The sequence below is a fragment of the Emys orbicularis genome, chromosome 4 (assembly GCF_028017835.1).
Source record: "Emys orbicularis isolate rEmyOrb1 chromosome 4, rEmyOrb1.hap1, whole genome shotgun sequence".
NCBI classification, from domain to species: domain Eukaryota; kingdom Metazoa; phylum Chordata; order Testudines; family Emydidae; genus Emys; species Emys orbicularis.
The window spans coordinates 65828279-65855752 of NC_088686.1; the positions used below are offsets into that span (position 1 = coordinate 65828279).

At 45.7% G+C, this 27474-nt stretch overlaps 1 protein-coding gene across 1 annotated transcript in view; it reads right to left on the bottom strand.

The window, feature by feature from the left end:
• CDAN1 (codanin 1) overlaps window positions 1–27086 on the bottom strand; it is a 43571-nt gene extending 16485 nt beyond the window's left edge. Inside the window, exons 1-16 of the mRNA XM_065402756.1 lie at window positions 27077–27086; window positions 25977–26077; window positions 20418–21133; window positions 17471–17695; window positions 16506–16699; window positions 15853–15972; window positions 13473–13551; window positions 12844–12964; window positions 11668–11777; window positions 10721–10810; window positions 8694–8769; window positions 6263–6471; window positions 5277–5391; window positions 3418–3561; window positions 2541–2707; window positions 1793–1874 (exon numbers count right to left, since the gene is read on the bottom strand). Coding sequence (XP_065258828.1) covers window positions 1793–1874; window positions 2541–2707; window positions 3418–3561; window positions 5277–5391; window positions 6263–6471; window positions 8694–8769; window positions 10721–10810; window positions 11668–11777; window positions 12844–12964; window positions 13473–13551; window positions 15853–15972; window positions 16506–16699; window positions 17471–17695; window positions 20418–21133; window positions 25977–26072 — 2544 coding nt within the window. The 5' untranslated portion in view covers window positions 26073–26077; window positions 27077–27086. The remainder of the gene's footprint in view (window positions 1–1792; window positions 1875–2540; window positions 2708–3417; window positions 3562–5276; window positions 5392–6262; window positions 6472–8693; window positions 8770–10720; window positions 10811–11667; window positions 11778–12843; window positions 12965–13472; window positions 13552–15852; window positions 15973–16505; window positions 16700–17470; window positions 17696–20417; window positions 21134–25976; window positions 26078–27076) is intronic.
• Between the last annotated feature and the right edge of the window lie 388 nt (window positions 27087–27474).

Below are 27474 nucleotides of genomic sequence, written 5' to 3' on the forward strand. Positions count from 1 at the left end.
CTCCCAGCTGAGGACAGAATGGGACTCCCTTTGGAGTCTCATCAATGCCATTTCTTAATCAGCTGGACAAGTTATCTGTTGATTAATACAAAGCACTGCCACCTCCCCAGAGCATTCAGCACACTGCCTTTGCAGTGCAAGACAATTTCCAATTTCAGTGGGAACTAATGTGTGCACTTGTAACAGACAAAGCCCTTTGCTCTTGAGGAAAAGTGCTATATGGTTTAATGAAGATGAGATCTAGGCCTTGGCTACACTTGGGAATTCACAGCGCTGTGAAGCGTGAGTGTAGTCGCGCCGCCAGCGCTGCGAGAGAGCTCTCGCAGTGCTGTATGTACTCCACCTCTCCGAGGGAGTAGCTTGCAGCGCTGCGAGCGACCGTGCAGCGCTGCAGGCGCTGATTACACTGGCGCTTTACAGCGCTGCACTTGCTGCGCTTGGGGGGGGGGTGAAGTGTTTTCACACCCCTGAGCGCAGCAAGTTGCAGCGCTGTACAGCGCCAGTGTAGCCAAGGCCCTATAGAAATAAACTAGGGAATTATACAGGAGTGTCTTCCATATCACATCACACGATCCACTGTCTACAGCCAAGCCCTAAGATACAACCGAATTTGCTCCAACCCCTCAGACAGAGACAAATACATACAAGATCTTTATCAAGCATTCTTAAAACTACAATACCCACCTGGGGAATTGAGGAAACAGATTGACAGAGCGAGACGGGTACCCCAAAATCACCTACTACAGGACAGGCCCAACAAGGAAAATAACAGAACACCACTGGCCATCACGTATAGCCCCCAGCTAAAACCTCTCCAGCGCATTATCAATGATCTACAATCTATCCTGGAAAACGATCCCTCACTCTCACAGACCTCGGGAGGCAGGCCAGTTCTCGCTTACAGACAACCCCCCAACCTGAAGCAAATACTCACCAGCAACTACACACCACACCACAGAAACACCAACCCAGGAACCAATCCCTGTAGCAAACCTCGTTGCCTACTCTGTCCCCATATCTACTCTGGCAACACCATCAGAGGACCCAACCACATCAACCATCAAGGGCTCATTCACCTGTATGTCTACTAATGTTATATATGCCATCATGTGCCAGCAATGCCCCTCTGCCATGTACACTGGCCAAACCGGACAGTCTCTACGTAAAAGAATAAATGGACACAAATCGGACATCAGGAAGGGTAAAATACAAAAGCCAGTAGGTGAACACTTCAATCTCCCTGGTCATTCTAACACAGATTTAAAAGTCACTATTCTTGAACAAAAAAACTTCAGAAGCAAACTTCAAAGAGAAACAGCAGAACTAAAATTTATTTGCAAATTTAACACCATTAATTTGGGCTTGAATAGAGACTGGGAGTGGCTGGTTCATTACAGAAGCAGCTTTGCCTCTCCTGGAACTGACACCTTCTCATCTATTATTGGGAGTGGACTACATCCACCCTGATTGAATTGGCCCCATCAACACTGGTTCTCCACTTGTGAGGTACTCCCTTCTCTTCATGTGTCATTATATAATTCCTGCATCTGTAACTTTCACTCCATGCATCTGAAGAAGTGAGGTTTTTTACCCACAAAAGCTTATGCCCAAATAAATCTGTTAGTCTTTAAGGTGCCACCGGACTCCTTGTTGTTTTTACACCAGTGTTAAACTCTCTACAGAAAGGATCTCATGTTTATTTTAGCTCACTTTATTTATCTCATTTTCAATTGTTTTCTATTAACTTCTATCACACTTTTCCTCCAGCCATTTACATTTCCAACTACTGTACCTGAAAAAGCCAGCCCAGCACTGCAAGTATCAGTAGCTTGTTTAGGAAACTCATCTCCTTATCTTCAGAAAGAACCAGGCATCTGCCATGGAAAAAGGGCAGTAGAAGAGACCATTAAAACTCAGCTGCATTAATAAAAAAAAATATTCTCGCTATACTATAACTTGTCTCCATGCTCTCCATTTCCTTGACCTGTTCCCTGCCTTGTCTACCCTAAAGTTCAGGCTCTTTTGAGCAGGGAAGGTGTCTTAGCCTGTGCATGAGTGTGTGGGGGGTGGGGGTGTATAAAGTGCATTGTACATTTGGTCTGCAGCAGCCAGTTTGGTGACCTGAGGACATGCTACAAATCCCATCTCTTTGCACTGTTTTTTATGGAGGAGAGAAGAATTGAAAATATTTGGGCAGTGGGGAACTTTGCGGAGGGACTTAAGTTTATATTTTGCAGCTGCACACGGCTTGAAGACACATGGGAAGTTGTACATATTTGGTCAAACTCTGTATTTTAATCAAGTGTCAAAGGTTCCCAGAGCTTGTGATGGACTCCTCTTAACATAGTATAAAATCAAAAGAAATACAAGTGATTTACAGCTGTAACAGGGACAGAAGAATTAAGCGATTTTTATAATGATCCCACCCGAGGGCCAGCATGCAGCCTCACAGCCACCATTTTGGAAGAAGAGTGGGACGTGATTATCATTGCAAAGAAATGTTCTCAAGCAGGTGCAGGCATCCTTGCTCAGTCTCTCACCTGTACAGCTGCAGCAGGAGGGAAAATACCCTCCCGTAGTAGTCAAGGAATGGAGCAAAATGGTCCACAAGGGAGAGGAACTCTACAACCCAAGGAACGGTAAGGATAGTACGTCGGTTCAAGATAGATCGTCTCAGGAGCTTCAATACGTCCAGTACAGGCAGGGTCTTGATGGGCAACACACATTAAGTCAACTTAAAGTAGTCTGAAGCTAACTTTTCACACTTACTTTAAAAAGAAAAATCCACATCTACCTTATGGTTTTTCTTTCCATGATTTAACTTTTTGTACAATTAAGTGGTAACAAAATGGCTAGTATTTATATCTCTGTAACTTCCAGTCGCTGGAGATCTACATAAATTAAATATCCTGCTAGTAATAGCTAATGGAGCTCCCACTGTAGCTTTGAGAAGATGGTCTTCTGGCTAGAACCCTGACCCGGTATCAGGAGATCTGGGTTCAATTCTTACAGACAATTTGAATCTGGTTTGACATATTAGTGGAAGTATTTAGCGGAGGGCTGAGACACTCCTGAAAGTGTTTCTGGCAGTAGAACCTGACACAATGCAAAGGAAGTCTTTCCAGTGTATTCAGGTCTTCGATACAATGGCCATGATTCAACAGCATCATCAAGAAGTTCAGCACTGCACCACTTACTAACACCTCCCTCTTCCCTATCTCATACGCTCTTCTTCACCCAACAGGACACACACGTAGGAGACAGGGCACAGCACAGTGTGGAATGTCATTTTGGAGTCTGTTCCACCTCATGAAATGATGCTGCCAGAGGCAGCAGAGAAATATCTGCCTCATCTGGGGCAAAGGAAACTTACTTGCCAAGCAAAAGCACAGGCTGGTTCTCTAGCAGGTTACTTACTTGGTTCCTTAATGCCACTGCAGACTCCTGCAAGTCTCTGCTCGGTGGTTCCACTGTTTGGTATGGCAGGAAAACAAGAAATCCTAGAAATTTTGCCAGGAGCCGGAGAGTCATCAGGGCCGCAGTGAAACGCTTTTTTTCATCCTGAAATGGAGAGAAGGAAAACTGGTCAGGGACAACACCACACCAAACTGGGAGGCAGTTATCTACCAGAGTTCTTTTCTTCCTGCATGGGAAATGCCTCCCAGCTTCATCCTCCCCACCACTCTCTGAAAAACTTTCCCCCCTACAACACAGAGAAGGGCACTCTGCAATATTCAAGTCTCCTTCAAAAGTGGAGTTCAGCAATCAAGTGTTTACAGGACCTGGCCCTTCTCTTCAAAGCCCTGCATGGACAGAGGCTGAGCTATGTGACCTCATGTCTCTCTACTTTTCTCCATGGTAGATGGGTTCCACAAAAATGTTTCCACTGACAGAGTCCAGGTTTCAGTTTAAGAGCGTTTTCAGCAGAGGACCCTCAATTGTGAAGCTCACTACTACAAGAGATGAACCTGAGCCCACCTCTTCCAGCCTTCAAAGTCTCACCTCTTCCAGCAGGCATTCCCTTAACCACATTGCAATACAGCCCCAGAAACATGCTCCGGGGGCATGCCACTTAGACCTACAAAAGCAGCTTAGAATTGAGTGCAAGTAGAGACCTGGCTCCTCCTCCAGAGAGACTAGTGCAGTACATTTAATCAGTATAAATGTAACTAGATATTGTGGTGATGGGTACATTTAAATTACATACATAAATGGCTGTACACAGCTCCTGTCTTCACTGTTGCACTGGCTACTCAGGGGATAGTCCCACTACTGCCATAAGCAACAAATGAATCCAAGATCTTTTTCTTAAAAAAAAAGAAAGAAAACAAGAAGCTGCTCAAACAGTCATACTTCCATATTACTAATCTTAACCTGATATTCCTGCACTCCTCCATCTCTGGCAATGAAGCAAGAGCAATCAGCACATAGCCAACATCAGCTGAGTAGCAGCTGCATATCTCTGAGAATTTAGAGAGCAGTTTCATTCTGAAAAGTGACTTGGTGAAGATGGCAGCCTGGGGTCCTACGTGTGTTCTGTCTCAGTGACTCCAGACTGTTTGCTCATCTTAGAAGCTTCCGGCACCACAAACACACCCTGGGATCTCAGCTAAACTAAATTTGTGGCTTGTGCAACATGATCATCAAAGATCCTGCTGGCCATATTCTGCCCTCTGTTACACCTGTGCAACCCTCAGGATTTTAGTGGAGTTGCACAGGTATAACTAGGCAAAATTTGAGAACAATGGGATTGCACAGTTAGCCTTACAAACATAGGTATGCTAGCTCTACAGGTTTAACATGATTTTTTTTAAAATGTTAAAAGTCACTTTATTTGTACTGCAGTCAGACCATCAGACTCAACACACAGTGAACAGACCTGCTAAGACGTCTTTTAAAACACAAAACTTGACCCTTTTCAGAATAGAACCACATTTTAAGAGTTGCTAAACATCAAAAGGTGCCATAGTTTGCATAGCTACAGCTGTGACCATAACTGAGCACATGTAAATGGTAGCTGGATAGAGAAGCAAAGTTAAAGTGGCTACTGGAACCTTAGTGGAGAATTTCTTATCTTCCAAACATACTGATGTAACTTAAAAAAATATTCTAAAATACTATTTAAAGAGGATAATAATTGCAACTATAACTGAATTTTAAACAAGTCTTATTATTATTTATATCACTGTAGCAACTAGGAAACCCTCGTCGTGAACCAGCTCTTGGACTGATCCAATGAACAAGTTCTTAGTAGGTGTCTGGAACATATTACTTACCTGTTCATCCATATCTGCCTCCCCATCACTAGGTTCATGCTCTACCAAAGTAAGGCCATCCAGCTCGAGTATCTTTAGACACAGGCTATCCATCAGGTGCTGGTTGAACTGGTAGCTTCAGCAAAAGATGAAAAGTCAGACTGAAAATAGCAGTGGAATCTCAACTAACATTTAAGCCTTAATCACTGAAGTGGGGGACGGCCGATACAAAACATCAACTCGTTTAAGGGAGGAACTCCAAGTGCATTGTGTGGCCAAGAATAGCACTGTCTAACAGCCAGACAGAGCCTGGGCAGAGACTCCATACAAGTCTCGCCACACAGCTCTGTCAGTGCACTAACCAACCTCAACATTGACTAACCACCTTTTCCATTCTAATCTTGGGCCTCTCTGGAACAGAGACACCCCTTATTCTCCAACAGCATGCTAGTTCTAATGCTGTGGCTAAACATTTACAGATGAGACTGTGAGGGCCTTAAACTCATTTCAGTTGCAGTCTAAGGCAGATCTGAATCTATGCTGTGGAACATGAAAGGCTAACCATAGAACAGCCCCACACTCCACTGCAGGGCACTGACCACCACCCTGTAAGGAACACTTCAGCTGTGCAGAGCTCCTGCTGTTCGCTGTTGCATCACCTCGTGGTATTAGGGAACCATGACCCCCTCTGGCAAGACATTCAGTTTGATTCTGTAGTAAGCTAACTAGGAACTAGCCTGATGTAGCTCTTAGGAGAGGAAGATGGATTGTGCCAGTGGATACAAGAGCAACTTGGTAACTACACCAGCCAGGAGTACTTAATGGACAGTGCAAATGGCAACCTTCTTCAGAGTTTGAAAACGTCCCCACTTGGGCTCCAATGTCCCAAAGAGCTGGAGTTCCAAGACCAGTTTCTGAGTTGACTCCCCAACTGCAGCACAAGCCAGTGGTATTAGCCAACAACCATCCAAACTTAGCCGAGGCATAAGCAGTGATATGCAGCTAACCTTCCTGCACTGAGAATGAAGTCCCTGAAGAACTGCTGGCACCCTGGGAAGGCAGGGGGCGGGCAGGGCCCTCTGATGCTCTGAGGAACGACAAATCTCTCCTGTAGCCTCTTCAGCCGGCTCAGGTTATCGGAACCCAGCATATTAAGGACATCCTGGTCTGGGGTATCTCCCCAACTTGTGCCACCACCAATAGGACCTTTACACATCTTCAGGAGGGGGAAAAAGGAGGGAGATGGGAAATTTATAAGATTTTCTTTTATCTTGGATATTTTGCCCCACCCACACTCTGCCCCATAAAAAGACTTTTGGTGTAGGAGCTTTCTAACCAATGCAAGGAACTGGATGTGGCTCCCTATAGAGCCCATGAATGCTACCTCCTTCAGCCAATCAAGGGAGGGGAGAATATATGGAAAAGCGTACAAGGCCCAACACATGCTACCCTCCCAGCCTAGTAGTCTCAGGAATGGAATCCAGATCCCACACATTAACACTAGGACCCTAGGCTGCTGGGCCAGCCTGCCTTCCTATTACACAGAGAATATAAATACCATGGATAACTGTACAACCGGCACAAACCAGAGTTCAGTCTTCCACGGTTTAGCCCACCGCTCAGGGATCAGGACTATTTAAAACTGTGCAATTTCTCACTGTCATCTACTGCATGTTCCTGGACCAGACTCTGTGGGGCTCCCCAGTGCTTCACAGATTTTAAGATTACTTGCAGTGGCTCATCCACACAGAGAGCTACAGCTCAGCACTCAAAGGAAGAGGTCTTCAAGCCCTCAGAACTAATCAGGTACCTAGGCACCTCAAGGATGCAACTTTAAATCCTGGCACCACACTGAGAAGTAAACTCCTTAAAATACGGTATGGTGAGGTTAACATTTATTGCATCTCAATAATTCTAAACTGAACCTGCTCAAGTTTACAAAGGAAAATAATTTTACAACTGCCAACCCTGTAAACTCACCCTGGGCTCTAAGAGTCAAGTTAGATTCCTTCCTGCTCAGGTATCACAAATCACACAGGGCCAGCAGGCCAAGTCCTGGTCAGTTACACTCATACCTCATTGCAGACAAAACATTTTCAACTTAAGTCTTCAGTTACACCTATGAAACCCTACGGTCTTCAATAGGAATGCAAAGATGTAACTGAGGAAGAAATCTGGCCTTGCAATTGGAACTTAGTTAACACCTTTTTTGATGATCCCAGTCTCTTAGCTATGATGGTTCTGCAAGGCTAACAGAAGTAGAGAGCAGTAAAAACGTATTTTGCTCACTAAAGTCAGCAGATGACAACTGTGGAGACACACAGGGAGCACATTTGCAGAATAAGAAGATAACATTTTTACAGTCTCTTTTCAGATTAGAAATACACCTAAAAGGTGGGATTTTCAAAGGTGACTAAGGGAGTTAGGTGCCCAACTTGCAAACTGGGCACCTACTTCCCTTAGTCTCCTTTGAAAATCCCAACCTAAAGGGCCATTGATCTCAAAATATGCATTGCAAGTAGTTTCAAGTACTACACCTGACCAAGCCTCTGACAATTTTTTGTGGTTTAGATTTTTTTTTTTAAATATCTCTCTTTACAGTGCGGTATGAAAGGAGACCCCCCACAAACAAGGGAAACTGACCAACTATACAGGATCAGCAATGGAAATGACTACACACAAAGCAAACGAGTAGAAAATTCTCTCTCTCTCACAGTGATCTCACACATTACTTGGAACAATAGCAGGCAAAAAAATTAGATAGAATAACAATAATGCTTCAAACAGCATCGAGTCTTCTTCTGGGCATAAATAAACCAAAATCAGGGGCCATCATATCCAGACCAGGATCCAGCAGCAACAATTAATTCCACTGAGAAACACAACAAACATAACCGGGCAAATCTGAATCAGATACACATCAACGTCTAAACATTTTTTTTAAATTTCCAAATGTGTGAATTTTTATTGCTGGTAAAACGTGCCAGGTGAACAGCTGTCAAGACCAAAGCCCTCTGTAGTCACAGCTCCATACACAGCCCTATTAGTGTGCCACAAACCTGACAGAGGAATCATCTCTAAGGTAGAACAGATTAAGTGATCCAGTCTCCATCATCAATTAATTCCCTGGCATATCTGTCCACTGTGGTATGGACACACGTCCATTAAGAACTGTACTGGGAACAAACTTATTTTACACAGCCCATTCTACAGTCATTAGATAACGGTAGCTTCCTACCGATCTATGCTGGATTTGAACTGATAAAATTATCCCGATGAGATATCCATTTTCCCCGCCCCCTCAAATAATTCCATTCACTCAGGAAAGGGTTCAATTACAGCAAAAAGTATGTGTACAAATGTATAAATACTAGGTTACATTTTGCTATAGCTTAGCAAAATTGCTCTGTTTATGGAAAATACAATAAAATTATTTACCTGGATAAGCTGTTTCTGAAAGAGCCTGGCAAAGTGGCTGTGATTATAGGCTGCTGTGAGATGATTCATCATAGCCCTGGGAAACAAAACAAACTGCTAAAACCATAAAGAGCCAATCAAAACAGAGTCTACATACAGCTATAGCAGAAGCACAATTTGGTTTCTTTAAAAAACAATGCCTTCCAATGCTATATAAATAAGAAAACAAGGAAAGAAGAAGTGGGATGAATCTGTAAACTCAAGGGTCGTACCCTACGACTGGAGAATTGCTAATATAGTTCCTATTTTTAAGAAAGAGGAAAAAAGTGATCCAGGAAACTACAGGTCTCTTAGTTTGCCCTCAAATGTATGCAAGGTCTTGGAACAAATTTTGAAAGAGAAAGTAGTTAAGGACATAGAGGTGAACAGTAATCTGGATAAAACACAACATGGTTTTTATACAAAAGGTGGATCATGCCAGACCAACCTGATCTCTTTCGAGAAGATAACAGATTTTTCAGACAAAGGAAATGCAGTAGATCTAATCTACTTGGATTTCAGTATAGCATCTGATACAGTTCCAGATGGGAAATTATTAGTTAAATCAGAGACGATGAGGCTTAATACGAGAACTGAAAGGTGGATATGGAACTGGTTAAAGGGAAGACTACAAAGTGTCATATTGAATGGTGAACCGTTGGAGGGATGTTACTAGTGGAGTTCCTCAGGGATAAGTCTTGGGACCAATCTTATTTAACAGTTTTATTACTGATTTTGGCACAAAAAATGAGTGTGCACTAATAAAATTTGCAGATGACAGAAAGTTGGGAGGTGTTGCCAATACAGAGGAGGATCAGAATATCATACCAGAAGATCTGGATGACCTTGTAAAATGGAGTAATAAAAATGGAATGAAATTTAATAGTGCAAAGTCATGCATTTAGGGACTAACAATAAGAATTTTTGCTGCGAGAGGGGGACTGATCAGTTAGAAGCGACAGAGGAGGAGAGAGACCTGGGTGTATTAGTTGGTCACTGGAGGACTATGACAATGTGATGTGGCGTGAAAAGGCGAATGCGGTCCTAGGATGAATCAGGAGAGGTATTTCCAGTAGAGGCAGGGAAGTGTCAGTACCATTATACAAGGCTCTTGTGAGACCTCATTGGAGTACTGTGTGCAGTTCTGTTCTCCCATGTTTAAGAAAGATGAATTCAAACTGGAAGAGGTGCAGAGAAGGGCTACTACGATGATCAGAGGAAGGGAAAACCTACCTTTTGAGAGGAGACTCAAAGAGCTTGGCTTGTTTAGCCTAACAAAAAGAAGGTTGAGGGGAGATATGATAGCTCTCTATAAATCCGTCAGAGGGATAAATACCAGGGAGAGAGAGGAGTTATTTAAGTTAAGTGCTAGTGCAGACACAAGAACAATGAATATAAACTGGCCATCAACAAGTTTAGGCTCAAAACTAGGCAAAGATTTAATCCCCAATGGCTGGAGATGGGAAACTAGATGGGGAGGACTCTGAGTTATTACAGAGAATTCTTTCCCAGGTGTCTGGTTGGTGGGTCTTGCCTACATGCTCAGGGTCTAACTGATCGCCATATTTGGGGTTGGGAAGGAATTTTCCCCTGGGTCAGATTGGCAGAGACCCTGGGGCGGGGGGTGTTGCCTTCCTCTGCAGCATGGGGCAGGGGTCACTTGAAGGTGTAAACTAGTGTAAATGGTGAATTCTCTGTAACTTGAAGTCTTTAAGCCATGATTTGAGGACTTCAGTAACTCAGCCAGAGGTTAGGGGTCTATTTCAGAAGTGGGTGGGTGAAGTTCTGTCACCTGCCACGTGCAGGAGGTCAATAAGACTAGATGATCACAATGGTCCCTTCTGAACTTAGTCTATGAGTCTATTCTGCTCCAAAACATGAGACTGTAAAACAACATCTTCTTTATAATTAGCTCTGTGCCTTCTGTGCATCTACTGGCTTCAGGGACAAAAATAAGTTTTTACTGGATTTCCTATTAGCAAACCAGAGCTGCAGCACCAGTATCCTACCTGATCCTGTTGCCCAGAACTCTTTCAAAGTCCCAGCCTGGTTTTTCATGGTTATCTTCCCACTCGCGCAACAATTCATAAAAGATGTCCCTATTGAACAAAAGATGCAAACAGGTCAAGTCCTGGGCCTTCAGCATCTGAACCAATATCAACTGATGCCCAGCCAACAGTTCACAAGATATCCCCTAATTGAATACACTCCAAACTGAATAAAAGTCACATCTCCAAAGCCTCATGTATCCTACCATTTTGCAGCAGTGACCATCACCACTGAGATTATTAGTTTCAATCTGCAGCCCACCACTGACAGGTGCTCTGCCTGAGCTCAGGCATCATGACCAAAACACCCATCCCATTATTAGACAGAGTATTTTTTTTTTGGGGGGAGATATACCTATCTCATAGAACTGGAAGGGACCCCGAAAGGTCATCGAGTCCAGCCCCCTGCCTTCACTAGCAGGGCCAAGTACTGATTTTTGCCCCAGATCCCTAAGTGGCCCCCTCAAGGACTGAACTCGTAGGGTAAGGGTCAGATAAGCAGATGAACCTGTGTGGTGGATCCCTCAATGAAGCAAAGAGAATAGGAACCACATGAAATTACTTCTACATGAAAAAGAGAACAAGTCGAGAGGAGACGCTCCCCTACTCTCCCACAAAATAGAAAAGAGACAGAAGGAGTAGCTCCAAAGGCTGAGCTGAACCAGCACTGCGTTGTGCTGTACTTCCATGTCAACAACTTCTGCAGAATTTAGACTTCCATTGTTTAAAGAGATTAAGTCCTTACTCCCTGTAAATAGTAAAGGCCTGTGTTTTTAGAGCAAAACATCCCTAAGACTATCCCCACTATGCTGTATATGTACACAGTATAGCTGGATGTTATGGCATCCAATTGTTCACGACCATGGATAGAACATACCCCACACACACTAAAACTGGAGAACATTTACCTTTGCTTCTTAAATATATGAAAAGCCCTGTCACTTGGAAAGTTAGAACGATTGTCCGTTTCTGGCTGGAAAGAAACGGACTGGACAGATGAAGGCAGCAGGAGGGACACCTATTGAATATATAACAGAGTCCATTAGTATAATGCAATTCTCTGATTTGACACACAGCCTAACAGTTGGAAGGGTAAAAAGAAATGAACTTGAACTTAGGTATTACCACAGTCAAGCTGTTCAGACACTAACCATTTCCTAACCATTAATGAGTAACTGCTGGTCAGCACTAGTGCAGAAAAGGCACAGGCACAGACAGTCACTCAGTAGGATGGTAAGGGGGCATCTCCTATCACTTTTGAGGAACTCTCCTGAGACGAGGAGAACAGAACTAGCAGGCACTTGCGCTGGGGAAAGAGCCCTGTGCAATCATTTAATGCACGTCAGCTCAACACAGGGATTCTGAGAAGGTGAGAGTAACAGCTGGTGATTCCTATGTCATCATCTCTCCTCCCCTCTTCTGAAAGAGAAAGAATCCCTTCAATCAGTAAAACAGCTTCATCACATCTGCTACCTCTATCTATACGGCCCTCATCACATGAGCATTTTACAATCATCAGTTGATTTTATCCCCACAACACTGCTTTCAGGCAGGGAAGTACAACCCCATATTCTAATTTTTTTAAAACAGATTGGGGACTGAGGCACAGAGTAGATTAAGTGTTTTGCCCAAAACAACAGAGAAAGTTTGTAGCTGACCTGTGAAATGAACCCAAGCCTCCTGAGTCGCAGCCCAGTGCCATATCCATTAGGCCATCCTTCCTTCCTCCAGACTCACCACAGGGAAAAGGGTAAAAGTGAAATCCTGGCCCCACTGAATTCACTGGGAGTTTGGCCACAGACTTCAATGGAGTCAGGATTTCACCCTAATTGGAATACAAGTTAAAGGAATCCCCAGCTACAGGTCACTGGCCCTAGCAATGCACAGGCTCAATCTGGACAGGAAAGGGTGGTTTTAACATAGTCTCCAAAGAAATTGAAAAATGAAGCCCCAGAGCAGGATGAACAGGATTTGATATCAGAACCATCAAACTCACTGTGGCAAGGGAGAGATAGGCAAGCATATTACTGGCAACCCCTTGGAATTTCATACATTCAACTTTCTAAGGACTATTCATTTTTTACCTTGGCTGTGCTGCTTTCATAAACTTTCATAAGCCTTGCATGCAAGCCAGGGGAAAAGGATGCAATCCGCTCATTCTCAGCCAAAAGTTTCAATGTCCCCTTTTCTAAACGAGAAATAATTCTGCAAAGAGAACACACATGGAACACAACATTGAGAGAGTAAATCTAAATAAAGTGTACATTTATTTTACAAAAAACATGCAGGTTTAACCACTAGCCACTTGGGATCTGGATCCTACTAGCATCAACAGGACACACTGCAAATGCCATAGTCGCACGGAGGTGACATGAAGGAAAAAGTCCACTGAGTTTTTTCTGTTGTGGTGGCATCTGAAGCAAAACACCAGTCTCACCAAATTCCAACTGCATTTTGGATGTGTTACCTCATAACCCACCATTTCCCTGTGGGGACACTTTATACTGAAGCATAATGGTGTAGAGGCCACCACAAAGAAAGGTCCTAGTTTTCTAATTCAATCGAGTCATTAACTCAGTGCGTGACTTTGCACAAATTACTCAATACCATGCCCCTAAAATGACTTCAGTGAAATCCAGATGCACGCTGTCTCGCCCTCTCGCTCTCTCACACAACCCACCTACACACAAAGAAAGAGAAAGGTTCAACTTACTCAAACTGACAATCCAAGACCTGCACAGCAAAATAAACACAGTTGTGTACATTTCGAAAATGCTGCCGCTCTACTGCATCTGAAAATAAACAGCATTTAACAACAATTGGTGGAAAATTCAGAAGCTAAATAGAAAAATCTAATGCAATTAATTGAGAGGGATGTAGGAATTACCAAACCCAGTCACATCATTCGTCCATCAAGACCAGCATCCTCCTTCCATGAGTGCCCATTACCTGACATGTAGGGGGGAAGGATAGCTCAGCGGTTTGAGCACTGGCTTGCTAAACCCAGGGTTGAGGGTTTAATTCTTGAGGAGGCCATTTAGGGATCTGGGGCAAAAATCTGTATGGGGATTGGTCCTGCTTTGAGCAGGGGGTTGGACTAGATGACCTCCTGAGGTCCCTTCCAACCCTGATATTCTATGATTCTATGAAGGCAAAACACCCCATTAAAAAGACCCCATTCTAACATAGTTGGCCAATTGTGCAATGTTGCATGAGAGGGGAGGATTCTTCCTGATCTCTGTGGCAATTATCTGGAGCCTGCCCTGAAGCCTGATATTTGATTGCCATTATTCTGTGCAGATCTGGTCACCTCATCTCAAAAAAGATAACTGGAATTGGAAAAGATACAGAAAAAGGCAACAAAAATGATTACGGGTATGAAATGGCTTCCATATGAGGAGAGATTAATAAAACTGCGACTTTTCAGCTTTGAAAAGAGACAACTAAGGGGGGATATGATAGAGGTCTATAAAATCATGGCTGGTGTGGAGAAAGTAAATAAGGAAGTGTTATTTACTCTTTCACATAACACAAGAATTAGGGGTCACCAAATGAAACTGATAGGCAGCAGGTTTAAAACGAACAAAAGGAAGTATTTCTTCATACAACGCAGTCAATCTGTGGAACTCTTTGCCAGAGGATGTTGTTAAGGCCAAGACTATAGCAGGGCTCAAAAAAGAACTAGATAAGTTCATGGAGGATAGGTCCATCAATGGCTATTAGCCAGGATTGGCAGGGATGCAAAACCGTACTCTGAAGTGTCCTTAGCCTCTGTTTGCTAGGAATGGGCGACAGGGGATGGATCACCTGAAGCACCTGGCATTGGCCACTGTTGGAAGACAGGATACTGGGCTAGATGGACCATGGTCTGACTCAGTTTGGCCGTTCTTATTTTAATCGGTATAACTACCAGCGTTCTTGCTGGACAAAATTATCCACCTTTTCTAGTTAGCAGTGGGCAATCAACTAGATCAGAGTTCATGTTAACTCCTTAAATCTCAGCCTTGGACAAGAGGCTGCTTCTCTCTTAAGGGTCAATCCTGGAAGTAATGGAATTTCCACTGATGTCAATGGGAGTTAGACATGGAGTGAGCCCTTACAAGACAGATGTGGACTCCTGGGACAGCATCAATGGGATTCTATCCATCCCCTCCTTGACGAAACAATCAATCCAAACTGATTTGGAACAGGATGAACACATTGGCAGCACTATGTCCACAGACTGCCAACTGTGGGCCAAAACATCGAGCAAATACAACCAATTATTAGACTCCTCCAGACAGTGGCTGGGGTGCACTGTGCTACCGAAGTCAAGACCAGCCGGGGTCCTTCAGATCTGTAGGTGACAGAACAGTAAGAGCAGCCAAAAATGGAGCCTTTTCCTAACAGACAACAGGAGCTATTCTCAGCTAGAAGTCACTCTTTGCACAGCTTACCCAAAAATCCATCTGACAACTAACTTAGTGTAAGGTCCAAATCTGCCAAAAAACTGTGTCCAATTCCCACTGATGGGAACTGCACACGTGTCCCTAGGCAGAATTAGACCTTAAACTTACAATGGTCTTTCTGGGTTTGAAGGAAATGATGGGAGGAGGAAATCTGGTGAATCACTCTTCTCTCTGAAAATTCGTTTTAGCAGGTAAATATGGAGTTCTTAGACAATAGCAGTGAGCTACCATAACCTGGTTTTCAATAGCCTACTAGATTATAAAACACCCATTCATTCCAAATGTCAAACTAATTTGGTGGCCTGGTCTATAAGTTTCGGGCTAAATACCCCTGTCACTCCATAGTGGAACATCCCCTCATATCAACAGGAGGGTTATACTAGATCAAGGGTAGACACTGGTCTCTTTGTAGTAACTAAGCTTTTAGGGTTCTTTATTTGTTCACTACCTGAATGCCATATTCCATACCACTCACTGAGATATGCTAATTCACTTAATGCAGGCCTCAGAAGTCTTCAGTGTAATGACTTTTGGTCAATAAATCCCTGAAGCTGGATTTGAACCCCTTGAATCAGAGGTGATATGCTCTGTATCCCATAACCAGGCCTGGGAACAACCTAGTGTCCATTCAAGAGCATTGCTGACCTTTACATCCTTGATTGAATTCCAGGTCATTCTCACCATCTTCCGAAGAAGTTGTGCCCTTGGATGTTAGCAGCTGCAGGACAAAGAAGAGCTCCAGGAAAATATTTGGAACCAGATTTTCTGGAAGAGGAAGTGAGATAAAATGGTTAGATACTCAGCATTAGTCTATGTTAATAAATCAAGATAACAATGAGGATAATCAAATCTCAAGCTTACAGTCTCAGCTGATCCATACAGGACTCAACAATGCTGATACACAGACATGCGCATTTGGGTAGGTGCATTATAGAAAGCGTTTTACCTCCTTTCCCCCAAAAGTTAAACCATGGGTAACAGTTTAAAACAGCTTATAAACTACTTCAACCTAATAAGCATTGTCAGGGAAGAGTCCTGGCCTCTGGTATTCACTTTTCCAGTTGGGCCAATACAGTTCGAGTCTGCTGAGGGGTTCAGGGAATTGTGTAGGGCCCATCTTGTTTTCTAGGCTTCTGTCCAGTGAGGAGTGGATATACTCTTTTGAGCAGAAGGGAGGTTTCTGTTTATTTTTCCAGGCAGCACTCACTTGTATTAAGTCATCCGTGCATTCTGGAAATAGTAAGTATTTAAAGAAGATATTCCATGCCATGGTCATCTCACTACTCCCAGTTCTTTACCTGCTATACAAGTTGAATAGAGCTGAGCCAGCTGTTCCAGCTGTTTCTTGCAGGAAACTTTACTGAGATCTGCACAGGTCACTAGCTGACTATCAGTAGCAAGGCTTCCACTCCAACTGTAATTAGGCTTGGTAGGTGTACTGGGATCCAGAGACAGGCCTGCAGGAGAAGATGTTTGGTGCAGCAACTTGCATCTGAAATTCAAAGTCAATGACTTACAGAGGAACTGAAGATGACACACACCACATTCAACACAGGAAGATTTCTTTTCACTGTATGGTTTGCTGGGATTCCTACAAGAATTGATCACAACATTTACAGAGTCTAATGCAGTTTCCATACAGGAGATGGGTTAAATTACCTAATACATCTATTTTCCACCTAATGACAAAAGATTGTCTTGTGGTTAAGGCACAGAACTGGAATTCAGGAGAACTGGGTTCAAATTCTAAATCTGCTGTGGCTCAGAGTGTGACCCTAGGCAAGTCACTCAACCTCTCTGTCCTATAGCTTTCCCTTTCCTAAAATGGGGTGATAGGCACTGCATTACATCTCTGCGCACCCTACTAGCTTTCAGTAGGTTTGCATAGGTAAAACAGAGCATCATCTGAAGACAATGGTGTTACATAAGTATGCTTGAGGGTGCAGTCTGACCCACAGAACTTTACATTAATGCAATAAGGAGTAACTGAAATACAATAAATTCAGGACCAATATGATGCAAGAGTCACTTTTCACTTAAAGGTGTGCTTCTACTCTGCAGAGTGAAGGCTGAATTTGAAAACTTGTTAGTCTGATACCACGTTCATTTTCATCTCATCTGCTTTTAGGTCAATTTTTGATTAAACAACTAGTATCTGGTCTGGATATTTTCTGTTAATTTACAACTTCTTATTGGCAATGTCCTAATAAAGGGAGAGGTATGAACCCCTGCAGATGTGTCCCCACCCCTGTTCATACTGTACCGTTCTTTCTTCAGCATCTCCCTCTCCTCTTGAAGGCTGCTCCCAGTTATGGAGGTAACGTTCCCTTCCTGGATGGCAGCAAAGGTCTCAAGACTGGTCCCAGGTGGAAACCGAGCAGCTGGAGACTGGCTGACTGGTGTGGAAGTGAAACATATCTTAGGTTTTGAGTGGGAGCGCTCAGCACTCACTGGAGTTGGGTTGATTCGTCTTGATGGCTTGCTTTTGCTGCAACAATTTAAGAGAGGCTTCCACTTAAATGAAGCATAAACTGATCATCAAGAGAGAAAATAGCAGTCAAATCCATCAAACTCATTCAGAGGATTTTGATGCCAGTGTAAAATTGATAAGGAAGGAGAGAATCAAGATACAGTGCAACCGTAATTGCATCTGGCAGGGTGGCTGATTTTACCCCGGTCAGTAGACAAACAGTGGGTACATCCTACAAATATAGACTTCAATGATCCTGATGAAGTACAACGTATTTCTTGCTACTACACTGCTGTGACTTAAAAGTAACTATGATCACTATGGGGGAAAACGGATACTACTCAACTTATCTACCCACACTGTAAGACTGCTAACCTAGGATATACCAAGTTCTGGCTGCTCATCAGTTCTTCATATAGTCATCATATAGTTCATCATATAGTCCCAAAATGTTCATGAAAGCATGACATAGTGGCCAAAGAGGATCACTGGAAGTCAGGACTCCCAGATTTCTATTTTTGCCTCTGTCACCAACCTGCTTTGTAACCTGGACAAATCCTAATCTCTCTTCACCTCTGTTTACCTATCCATACAATATTGCTTATCCACCTCACGAGGGTGATGTGAGGCATAAGATTTGTAAAGTGCTGTGAGATTCTTGGGGAAAAGGCTCCATAGAACAGTAATATGTCATTTGAAATAAAATGTAGAAATTATGATAAAATCAGTGTTCTACAACTGACATCTCTTTTCCCAATGAATCTGCTGCCTGCTACAATGTTAGCTGCTAGGGACCTCAAAAGACTACTTATACTGTTACTTCCAGACTTATATTTGACCGGTCTCCTCACACTTTTCACATCAGTCACACTCTGCACAGCTTGAAACTTACTGCTTGTGATGGAAATGCATCATATCCTGCAGGCCAAAACCATCTCACAGAGCATCATAAGGATTTCCCATCTTTAAATCCCCACCCTCCATGTGGGACCCTATTTCTCAAGAGAACTAAGAGTTCTAACCAGCTCTAAAATCACTTCAATTAACTGACTTTAGAACTGCACAGACCAGGCAGCAGAAGCTTAACTCTCCCTGCAAGGTGGTTAATTTTTTTATTTTTTATTTTTATTTATTTATTTTTGGTGAGGGGGGGTGTATGTGAAGATATTACCTCAGTGTAGATGGACCAGGCCTAACAGGAATTGCTAAGTACAGATTCAATTGTAACTATACCTCCTGGAAAGAGAGGGGGTACTCCCTATCCCACCCCTCACGGAGAAAGAGACCACTGACTCACAGGAAGAAAAATCTGGTAGCCTACATTGTGGTATGGAGAGCTGTGCATCAGCTACTGTAGCAACTATTCGGAATTCTGAACCTATGAACTTTGTGGTCTACTAAAGAGAAGGAGAGTTAAGGTGGCTAAGATTAGTGGGCCAGACCTACATTACATTCAGCTAAGTCTAGCCGGAGAAGCCCCTGCCTTGATCTGAAGAGGCCTTTCAGAATCACATATCCTTCAGATTCTTACAGATAGCCATGACCTAAATTTTCGAAAGTGATTTTAGGTGGCAAACATGAGAGACCTTAAAGGGGCCTGATTTCTCCTTTATTGAGACCTAGCAGCGAATCTTAGCTTTCATTAAAGAGAGAAAGAGAAAGAGAGAGAGACAGACAGAGAGAAAAAAGGGCCAACAGCTTGTACCACCAGGAAGAGCTGCGCCCCTAGCCAGCCCAGCTAGAAGAGATCATTAGCAATCAGAGGAAACTCATGCACTTCAAAAACCAAACAGAACCCACATGCCAACCATCCACCCAGCCCATTACCACAGGGGACCCACTTCCCTCTAACCGCCACCACAGAGCCAGAGACATACGATGCCTCACCTGACAATGCTGTTGCCACCAGAGGTCTCAGAATGCCTGTTTGCCATCCCAGCAGCTGTTCCAGACAGCTGCAGCAAAGTAGAGGAGCCACCTAGGATTTCATATTGAGGATAAGCCCTATCATGTTTAAATACAACTGTAAAGAGTCAAGATAATGCTGACTGACTGTGACTCACTGGTCATGGCAAACAAGGACAAAGGTGTGCTCAGCATCACATCACCACTGTCTCAACTCTTCACAACTGTGTTTAATGGTAAGATTTCCTAATGAAGATGAGCCCCTAGAGCAGGGGTAGGCAACCTATGGCACGCGTGCCAAAGACAGCACCCAAGCTGATTTTCAGTGGCACTCACACTGCCTATGTCCTGGCCACCGGTCCGGGGGGCTCTGCATTTTAATTTAATTTTAAATGAAGCTTCTTAAATATTTTAAAAACCTTATTTACTTTACATTCAACAATAGTTTAGTTATATACTATAGACTTATAGAAAGAGACCTTCTAGAAATGTTAAAATGTATGACTGGCACGCGAAACCTTAAATTAGAGTGAAGAAATGAAGACTCGGCACACCGCTTCTGAAAGGTTGCCGACCCCTGCCCTAGAGGAGCCTCAGAAGGATACTGGGGAGGGGGGAGCATGGTGAGTTGAGAAACATGGGCTGCACAGCATAGCAACAGCCCCCAACCTGCAATCTATTACAAAACGTTCATAACTGAGACGGTATAAGATCACCTATATATTATTACCTGTGAGATAACAATGTCAGCTGCTCCCAATAAATAACCTGCAGTACTTAATGCTGCCAGCACGATCAGAAAAATAAGAGTGCAACAAGGAAGACTTGCTCTTACTTTGTCAAGCCAGAAGCAGCACTCATGGGTGGGAACTCCTCCAAGTTGTTGAGGTTCAGCTGATCAGGTGGGGAATTGGCTGAGGTAGGACCCACCTCACTCCGTTTCCTCCTCCCGCCACTCAACGATGTGCTGTCACCCTTCCCATCCTCCTCTTCAGTGAGGCTTTGCCCTATGTCCCGAGCCACTTGCCGGCAAGCGGCATTGGCAGAATTGTTGCCTTTTCTTCTGCCTCGCCTCACTGGCTGGACATCTGGTGTGGGCATAAGGAAGCTGCCCAAATTGGCCTTCTGAGATGAACGTTTCTCGCTGTGGTTGAACACAGGGCTGCAACCAAAGCTTGGGCTGGTGCTGGGGAAATCACTGCCGGGGCCAGACAAGCTTGACCCAGTAAAGGCAGAAGAGCCACTTGATGCAGCAGAGGAGGGAAAACTAGCACCTGGGGTACAGGAGCTAGCAGGGGTCCTCTGGGAAAAGAGCTGCATTCGGCTGCTGCATGACCCTGCTGAGTTGCCTGCCCTCCTTTCTGACCCTGTCTTTTGGCTCCCATGGCTAGCTGAGCTCCTGAGGACATTAGAATTTGGGGTTTTAGCAGGGGTAGAGGGCCCATTGGTCAAGATCTGACTAGTCTGTTCCCTTAAAAAATTCAACAGGAAAGGCACAAAGTCTTTCTGAAGCAAACTATGAGGTACCAGCTTGTCATGGACATGGTTCTCCTGCAAGGAAAGAGAACAAAACATTAATAAAGATACCCGTGGACTTACTCCAATTTGTTTCTCTCTCTCAAATACTGGGCACAAATTCATCCTCATCATGGATTCTAACACTTAAGTTGAGGGAGTGTCTCTAGTAGTTACAGCAAGGAACAGATTCAGGAGTTCTTGGTTCTACAGAATTCCCAAGTCTGACAATGATTCCTCAGGCCCAAATTTTCAAAAGCAGCCACTAATTTTGGCTGCCCAGCTGGAAACAATTGGGGCCTGTCTGACAAAAATGCTTAGCACCCACCACTGCACCTAGTCATTAAGAGCTGTGGGTGATCAGAACCTCAAAATCAGACCCCTTTAAAATGTTTCAAGTAGAGTGCCAAAAATTGAGGCAAACAAAATTAGTGGACAATTTATTAAACCTGTAGCTTCTCCGTGCTCCAGTTCCCTACTAATACCATCTACTTCCTCAGAGGGTGCTCCAAAAATAAATGATTGTTTGTATAATGCTTTGATATCCTCACGTGCAGGACACAACAGAAGAGAAAAGCTCTTACTACATTTTAATGAAGTCATATTATTCACTTGTGAGATCACAGAGCTCCAAATATAGTATGCTGCAACTTTTATGATGCACAAAACTAATATTCAAGAAAGCTAAATAAAAATGCAACATTAATATATTTTAAATCTTCATGGGAACATAATCCTTAAAAGGGTAACATCTGTAAATTATCTGAGAATTCTACCATCGGCTTTTAAAAATTATTATAATACTGTAAAACCTTGTATGCAGTGTAAAAAAAGTCACTCTGCTCTTTCAGTGCATCACATTTCTATTTTCCTCACAACAGAACTAGGCAAAGTTAGACACACTGCCAGAAGAACTCTCTTGGATACTAATTCTTTTTTGTACTGAGACCTGGCAACCACATTGTCATACTTGTGCTCTCCTCTCTTAGGCCCTATCCAAAGAGGAAAAGCTTTATTTCCCTAAGTGAGACCCTGGTGAAATGGAAAGCAGGAATTTCAGAAGACAGCAAGTACTTTATTTTTATGGAGCTTTTTCTTAGGAGAGGAGGTATCTTCCTTTGCTTCATATATGTGCCCTTCAAGAAGCACATGCTGGGAGATTTGGCTGAGAATGCAAATGAATTTCAGTTTCCTGCTCAAGTAAGAAAAATCTGTAAAGTCTCTCTCTGCTTTTCCACTGTTCATTGTTTTCCAAAAATGTCTCTACTAATTAGAGCACAAAACTGACAGTCAACAGACCTGGATTTTATCAGCTCTGATACAGACTTGCTAAATGCCCTTAGACTTAGATATTAAGGCCTGAAGCATCCATTGCTATCATCTAGTCTGACCTCCCGCACACCATAAGACACAGAACCTCACCACCCACTCCCGTAATAGATCCATAACCTCTGGCTTAGTTACTGATGTTCTCAAGTAATCATTTAAAGACTTCAAGTTACAGAGAACCCACCATTTGCTCTAGTTCAAACCAACAAGTGACCGTGCCTCATGCTGCAGAGGAAGGCAAAAACCCATCAGGGTCTCTGTCAATCTGAGCTAGGGAAAAATTCCTTCCCGACTCCAAATATGGCGATCAGTTGAACCCTGAGCATATCAGCAAGACCTGCCAGCCAGACACCTGCAAAAGAATTCTCTGTAGCAACTGAGAGTCCTCCCCATCTAGTGTCCCATCTCTGGACAATGGGGATATTTGTTACTAGCAGTCGCAGATGGGCCACGTGCCATTGTAGGCAGTCTCATCATACCATCCCCTCCGCCATAAACTTATGCTCAGTCTTGAAGCCAGTTAGGTTCTCTCTCTCTCTCTCACACGCATGCTCACCCACCCACCTCCCCCGGAAGGCTGCTTCAGAACTTCACTCCTCCTTCATTTGATTTCGTGCTCTGGGGCTGGAGCATCCACAGAAAAAAATAGCAGGTGCTCAGCATCCACTGGCAGCTGTGCTGATCAGCTCGTCCCCCTCCTCCACAGCGCCTCTCGCCCGCTGGTGATCAGCTGTTCAGCACCATGCAAGAGGCGCTGGGGGGTGGAGGAGCAGAGGTGGGGTGGAACAGGCAGGGTAGGGGTGTGCGGCAAGGGATGGAGTGGGGACGGGGTCTGGGGCAGAGCTGGGGGTGGGGGGGGGGGGTGTCGAGCACTCCCCAGGGAAATCACAAAGTCCACGCCTGTGCTTCATCTAATTTCAAGCCTAAACTTGTTGATGGCCAGTTTATACGCATTTGTTCTTGGGTCAACATTGACACTTAACTCCTCACCCTCCCTGGTATTTATCCCTCTGATGTATGTATAGAGAGCAATCATATCTCCTCTCAGCCTTCATTTGGTTAGGCTAAACAAGCCAAGCTCCTCGAGTCTCTTCTTGTAAGGTAGGTTTTCCCTTCCTCTGATCATCCTAGTATCCCTTCTCTGCACTTGTTCTAGTTTGAATTCATCTTTCTTAAATATGGGAGACTAGAATTGCACACAGTATTCCAGATGAGGTGTCACCAGTGCCTTGTATAAGGATACTAACACTTCCCTATCTCTACTAGAAATACCACACCTGATGTATCCTAGGACTGCACCCTTCACCAAGACAGTTACCCTGTCAGACCATCAGGTTTCCCACCTGTAAAATGTACTCACAATGCAAGAGTAACTAGATGAAATTCTAAGGTCTGTGTTATACAGGAGATCAGACGAAATGATTGAATACTCTCTTCTGGCCTTAACATCTAAGAATATGCAAATATTACTTGTCTACCTCATAGGGGTAGTGTCTTAATGAGTGAGACAGCTGTGAGGGTTAGTTAATATTTGTAAAGCACACTGAAGTCCTTAAGCAGAAAATGCTATAAAGTGCAAAGCCTGTTTTCAAATACAATCCCAAAAACACAATCACTCACAACCAACGTTTATTTATTATTTGTATTACAACAGAACCGAGAGGCCCCAACCAAGACTCACTGCTAGGCACTCTACACATACAAGGAGACACAGAAAGGCAGGGGAGAGCCAGGAATAGAATCCAGGTCTCCTGATTCCCAGTCCAGTGCCCTCGCACTAGACCTCTAATCTCCCTTTTAAGCAATATTCTTCTAGCTGGTGAAGCTGCACCGACAATGACTTCACAATATATCTCAATTTGTATCTCTTTCCCCTTGCTTTTTTAATTTTTATTTCAAAACTGCAGTGAGTGTCTTTTGATTTGACTTCTTTCCCACAGGATATAGATTTTTCTCCCATGGTGGCACCTTTTATTTACAATCACATAATTAAACTACATTTATACAGCACTTTTCTTCCCAAAAAGATTCTAAACACATCACAAAGGTAAATGTATTTAACAATTACTACTATCAATTCAGCTACTCCTTGATTCACAGTAACTGTGGCATTAGAAAGTGGCACCTGCTCAGCAGCAATGCTATACAACAGTTTTAGAAAGGAAGCTAAGAGAAATAGTGTAATTACCTGAGGTGGCCTTTGATAAAGATAGTGTTTACCACCTCTAACTTATGAAAAATGCCAAGGGATTTTAATGAAGCATTTTACATCTCATGCAAGAGACAGCACTGACAGCAGCACAGTACCCAAGCACTCCACTGGAGTAATTAGTCAGCACTAACTCTATATGCATCCGAAGAAGTGGGCTGTAGCCCACGAAAGCTTATGCTCTAATAAATTTGTTAGTCTCTAAGGTGCCACAAGTACTCCTGTTCTTTTTACTAACTCAGAGGGATCAGTGCCATCTATTAAATTGCCACTCTCTTCCTGCAGCAACCTGGATTTCTTTGGAAGTCTCCTATTCAAGTAAATAACCAGGCTAGATCTCACTTAGCTTATCAGGTTGATAAGAAGATGTTAATAGAATGTGCCTTTAAAATAGCGTTTGATAACAGCTTGCTGCAAAACCAGCAGATGGAGCTCACAAACTACAGGCATAGCCATATTTCAGGAATACAAGATAATTGTGTGAGTATTCTGTACATACACTTGGATCTGTAGCTCAGGCTGAGGTTATCTGGACTCCCTGCTCAGCTCTCACTCGGCCAAGCCTGCCTCAGCGGCTACAGACCAAAATAATAACCAAGCAGTTTTGTGGGTCACACCAGGACTGGCAAACTGCCAGAAACAAAAAGCTGTACCTAATTAATGTAAAACGTAACTTTAGCTACCCTTCTCTTAACACAGCTCATGGAAACTACGGGCAGTGCTGAAAGCGGGGGGATGGGGAGGGCGCAGAGGATCACACCCACCTGCCACTTTATTTATATAGGCATTAGTGGGGCGGGGCTGCTGAGGAGGGACACGCCCCAAGCACTTCTTTACCAGCGCCGCTGCTCCTCCCGCATTATTTTCCTCCTGCCCGCTGTAAGCACTGTCCACCGCCAGGGCTCAGCACACAGGGTGCCAACTTCATGAGTTACCCTGCGCCGTGGAGAGCCCCGGTCCCCGCCTTGGCCCCTCGGCTGCCCTCAGATCAGTGCTGAGCAGGACACGAGGTTCCCTCCCCTCCACAGGATGCCCCTCCAGTGACGCTGCGCCCGGTACGCCTGGACTCACGCCGGGGCCCGAGAGCGCAGGGAGCCCTGCAGCCCCCGGGAGCAGCGCTCCGTGCTCAGGCGAGCGGCGCCCGGCGGGCTGGGCGTGTGGCCCAGAGGCCACCCCGGGGCAGCCAGGCTGCAGCCCAAGACGCCAGTCTCCAGCCGCCCCACGCCACAAGGACTCCTGGCCCGCCGGGGCCGGGGAGTCGGGGCTGCAGCGGGCCCAGGCCCCTCGCTGCAGGGCTGAGGGCGGAGCGGCGTCACACAACGCTGCTGGGCTGCGCGTTACCTCGGCTGGGCGGTGGCTGGGGCCGTGGTCGAGCCACCGCACCACGGCGCCGGGCGCCACCTCCTCCCGCAACAGCAGCTCCAAAACAGCCGCCATCCCCGGCCCCGGCCGCCCGCCGAGCAGGCGCACAACGCACGTCGCGGCGCGCGGACAGGAGCGACTGCGGCAGGGGGTGGGGGCAGACCCCGCCTGCCCCCGAGCGCGGGGGACACCAGCTGTGGGCGGGGCTAGAATGCTGTACCACGCGGGCGGGGACGGCGCCGCCACTAGCCTACTTGGGCCTGGGGCGGGAAGAGATTGGGATCAGATTTGCGCCGTGGGGTGTGCTTGTGACGCCAGAAAGGGGCGGGGCTAGAACGCTCTGTGCCGGTGGTGCTGGGGGCCAGGTGGGGCGGACGCGGGTCGCAGCGGGGATTCCCATTGGGGAGCGGCGCGCGCCGGCTCCCTGCGCGGGGCGGGGCCGCCCGGACACCGACTCCCGCCCTCTCCCCATGTCAACAAGCGGGGCGCGGGGCGCCTGCGCCGGGGGCTTGCGCGTCCCCCGCTCTCGTGCGCGGCGTTGGTCTCCCGAGCAGGGCCCGGGCTGTGGCCTAGCGGCGGCCGCGCACCTATCGCGGCGGCCCGCGGGCCCCGCCCGCCGGGGAGGATGATGGCCGAGGACTCGCCCAAGCGGCGCAAGGCCAATTTCAACGAGGCGGAGACCGAGGTGCTGATCGAGCAGGTGCTGAAGCACGAGCAGCTGCTGTTCGCGGCGGGGCCGGGCCGCGCCTCCCCGGGCCAGAAGCGGCGGGTCTGGGAGCTGATCCGGCACAAGGTGAACCCGGTGGCCGCCTGTCCCCGCGACGTGGAGGATCTCAAGAAGCGCTGGAGGGACCTGAAGCGGCGCGACCGCAGCAAGCTCTGCCGCCTCTCGCAGGGCTCCGGCCCCGCCGGCCACCCCGGCGGGCTCGGCCTGCTGCTGTGCACGGAGGAGATGCCCCAGCCCACCCCGCAGCCCGACCACCACCGCGCCTACGGCTCCGCGCTGGGCCCCGCCGAGGCCGTGCCCATCGTGGGCGGCATCGACACGCTGGACCTGCCCGGAGCCTCCGTGGTGGACATCGGTGAGCTCCGGGGCTGGTGAGGGGGGAGCGGAGCCCCACACGCCCCCCGCCGGGTCCCGCCTTCTGCCCCCCCGCCCCCCATCGCCGGTCTGGGCCTCCGGCGCGGCGGGAGTCGGCGTTGCCATGGAGCTGGGGGATTAGCCCCTCCGGGTCACTTGTCTTGAGCAGAAGAGCGGATCATCCCTCCCGCAGAGGGGCCAGCTCAGCCTCTGTGCAGCGCCCGGAGGGCTCCGCATTTGCGCGGTGGGGTACTTATTTCCCCCAGTTCAGCGCTGAAAGGGGGCGCCTGTCATTAGCTGGGAGCAGCAGCTTTGGTAAAACGCGGCTTCCTTCCAGCCCTCAGTGACCCGGTTCATTCTTAATGATGATTTTTTTTTTTGCCCTGTCGGTGACCC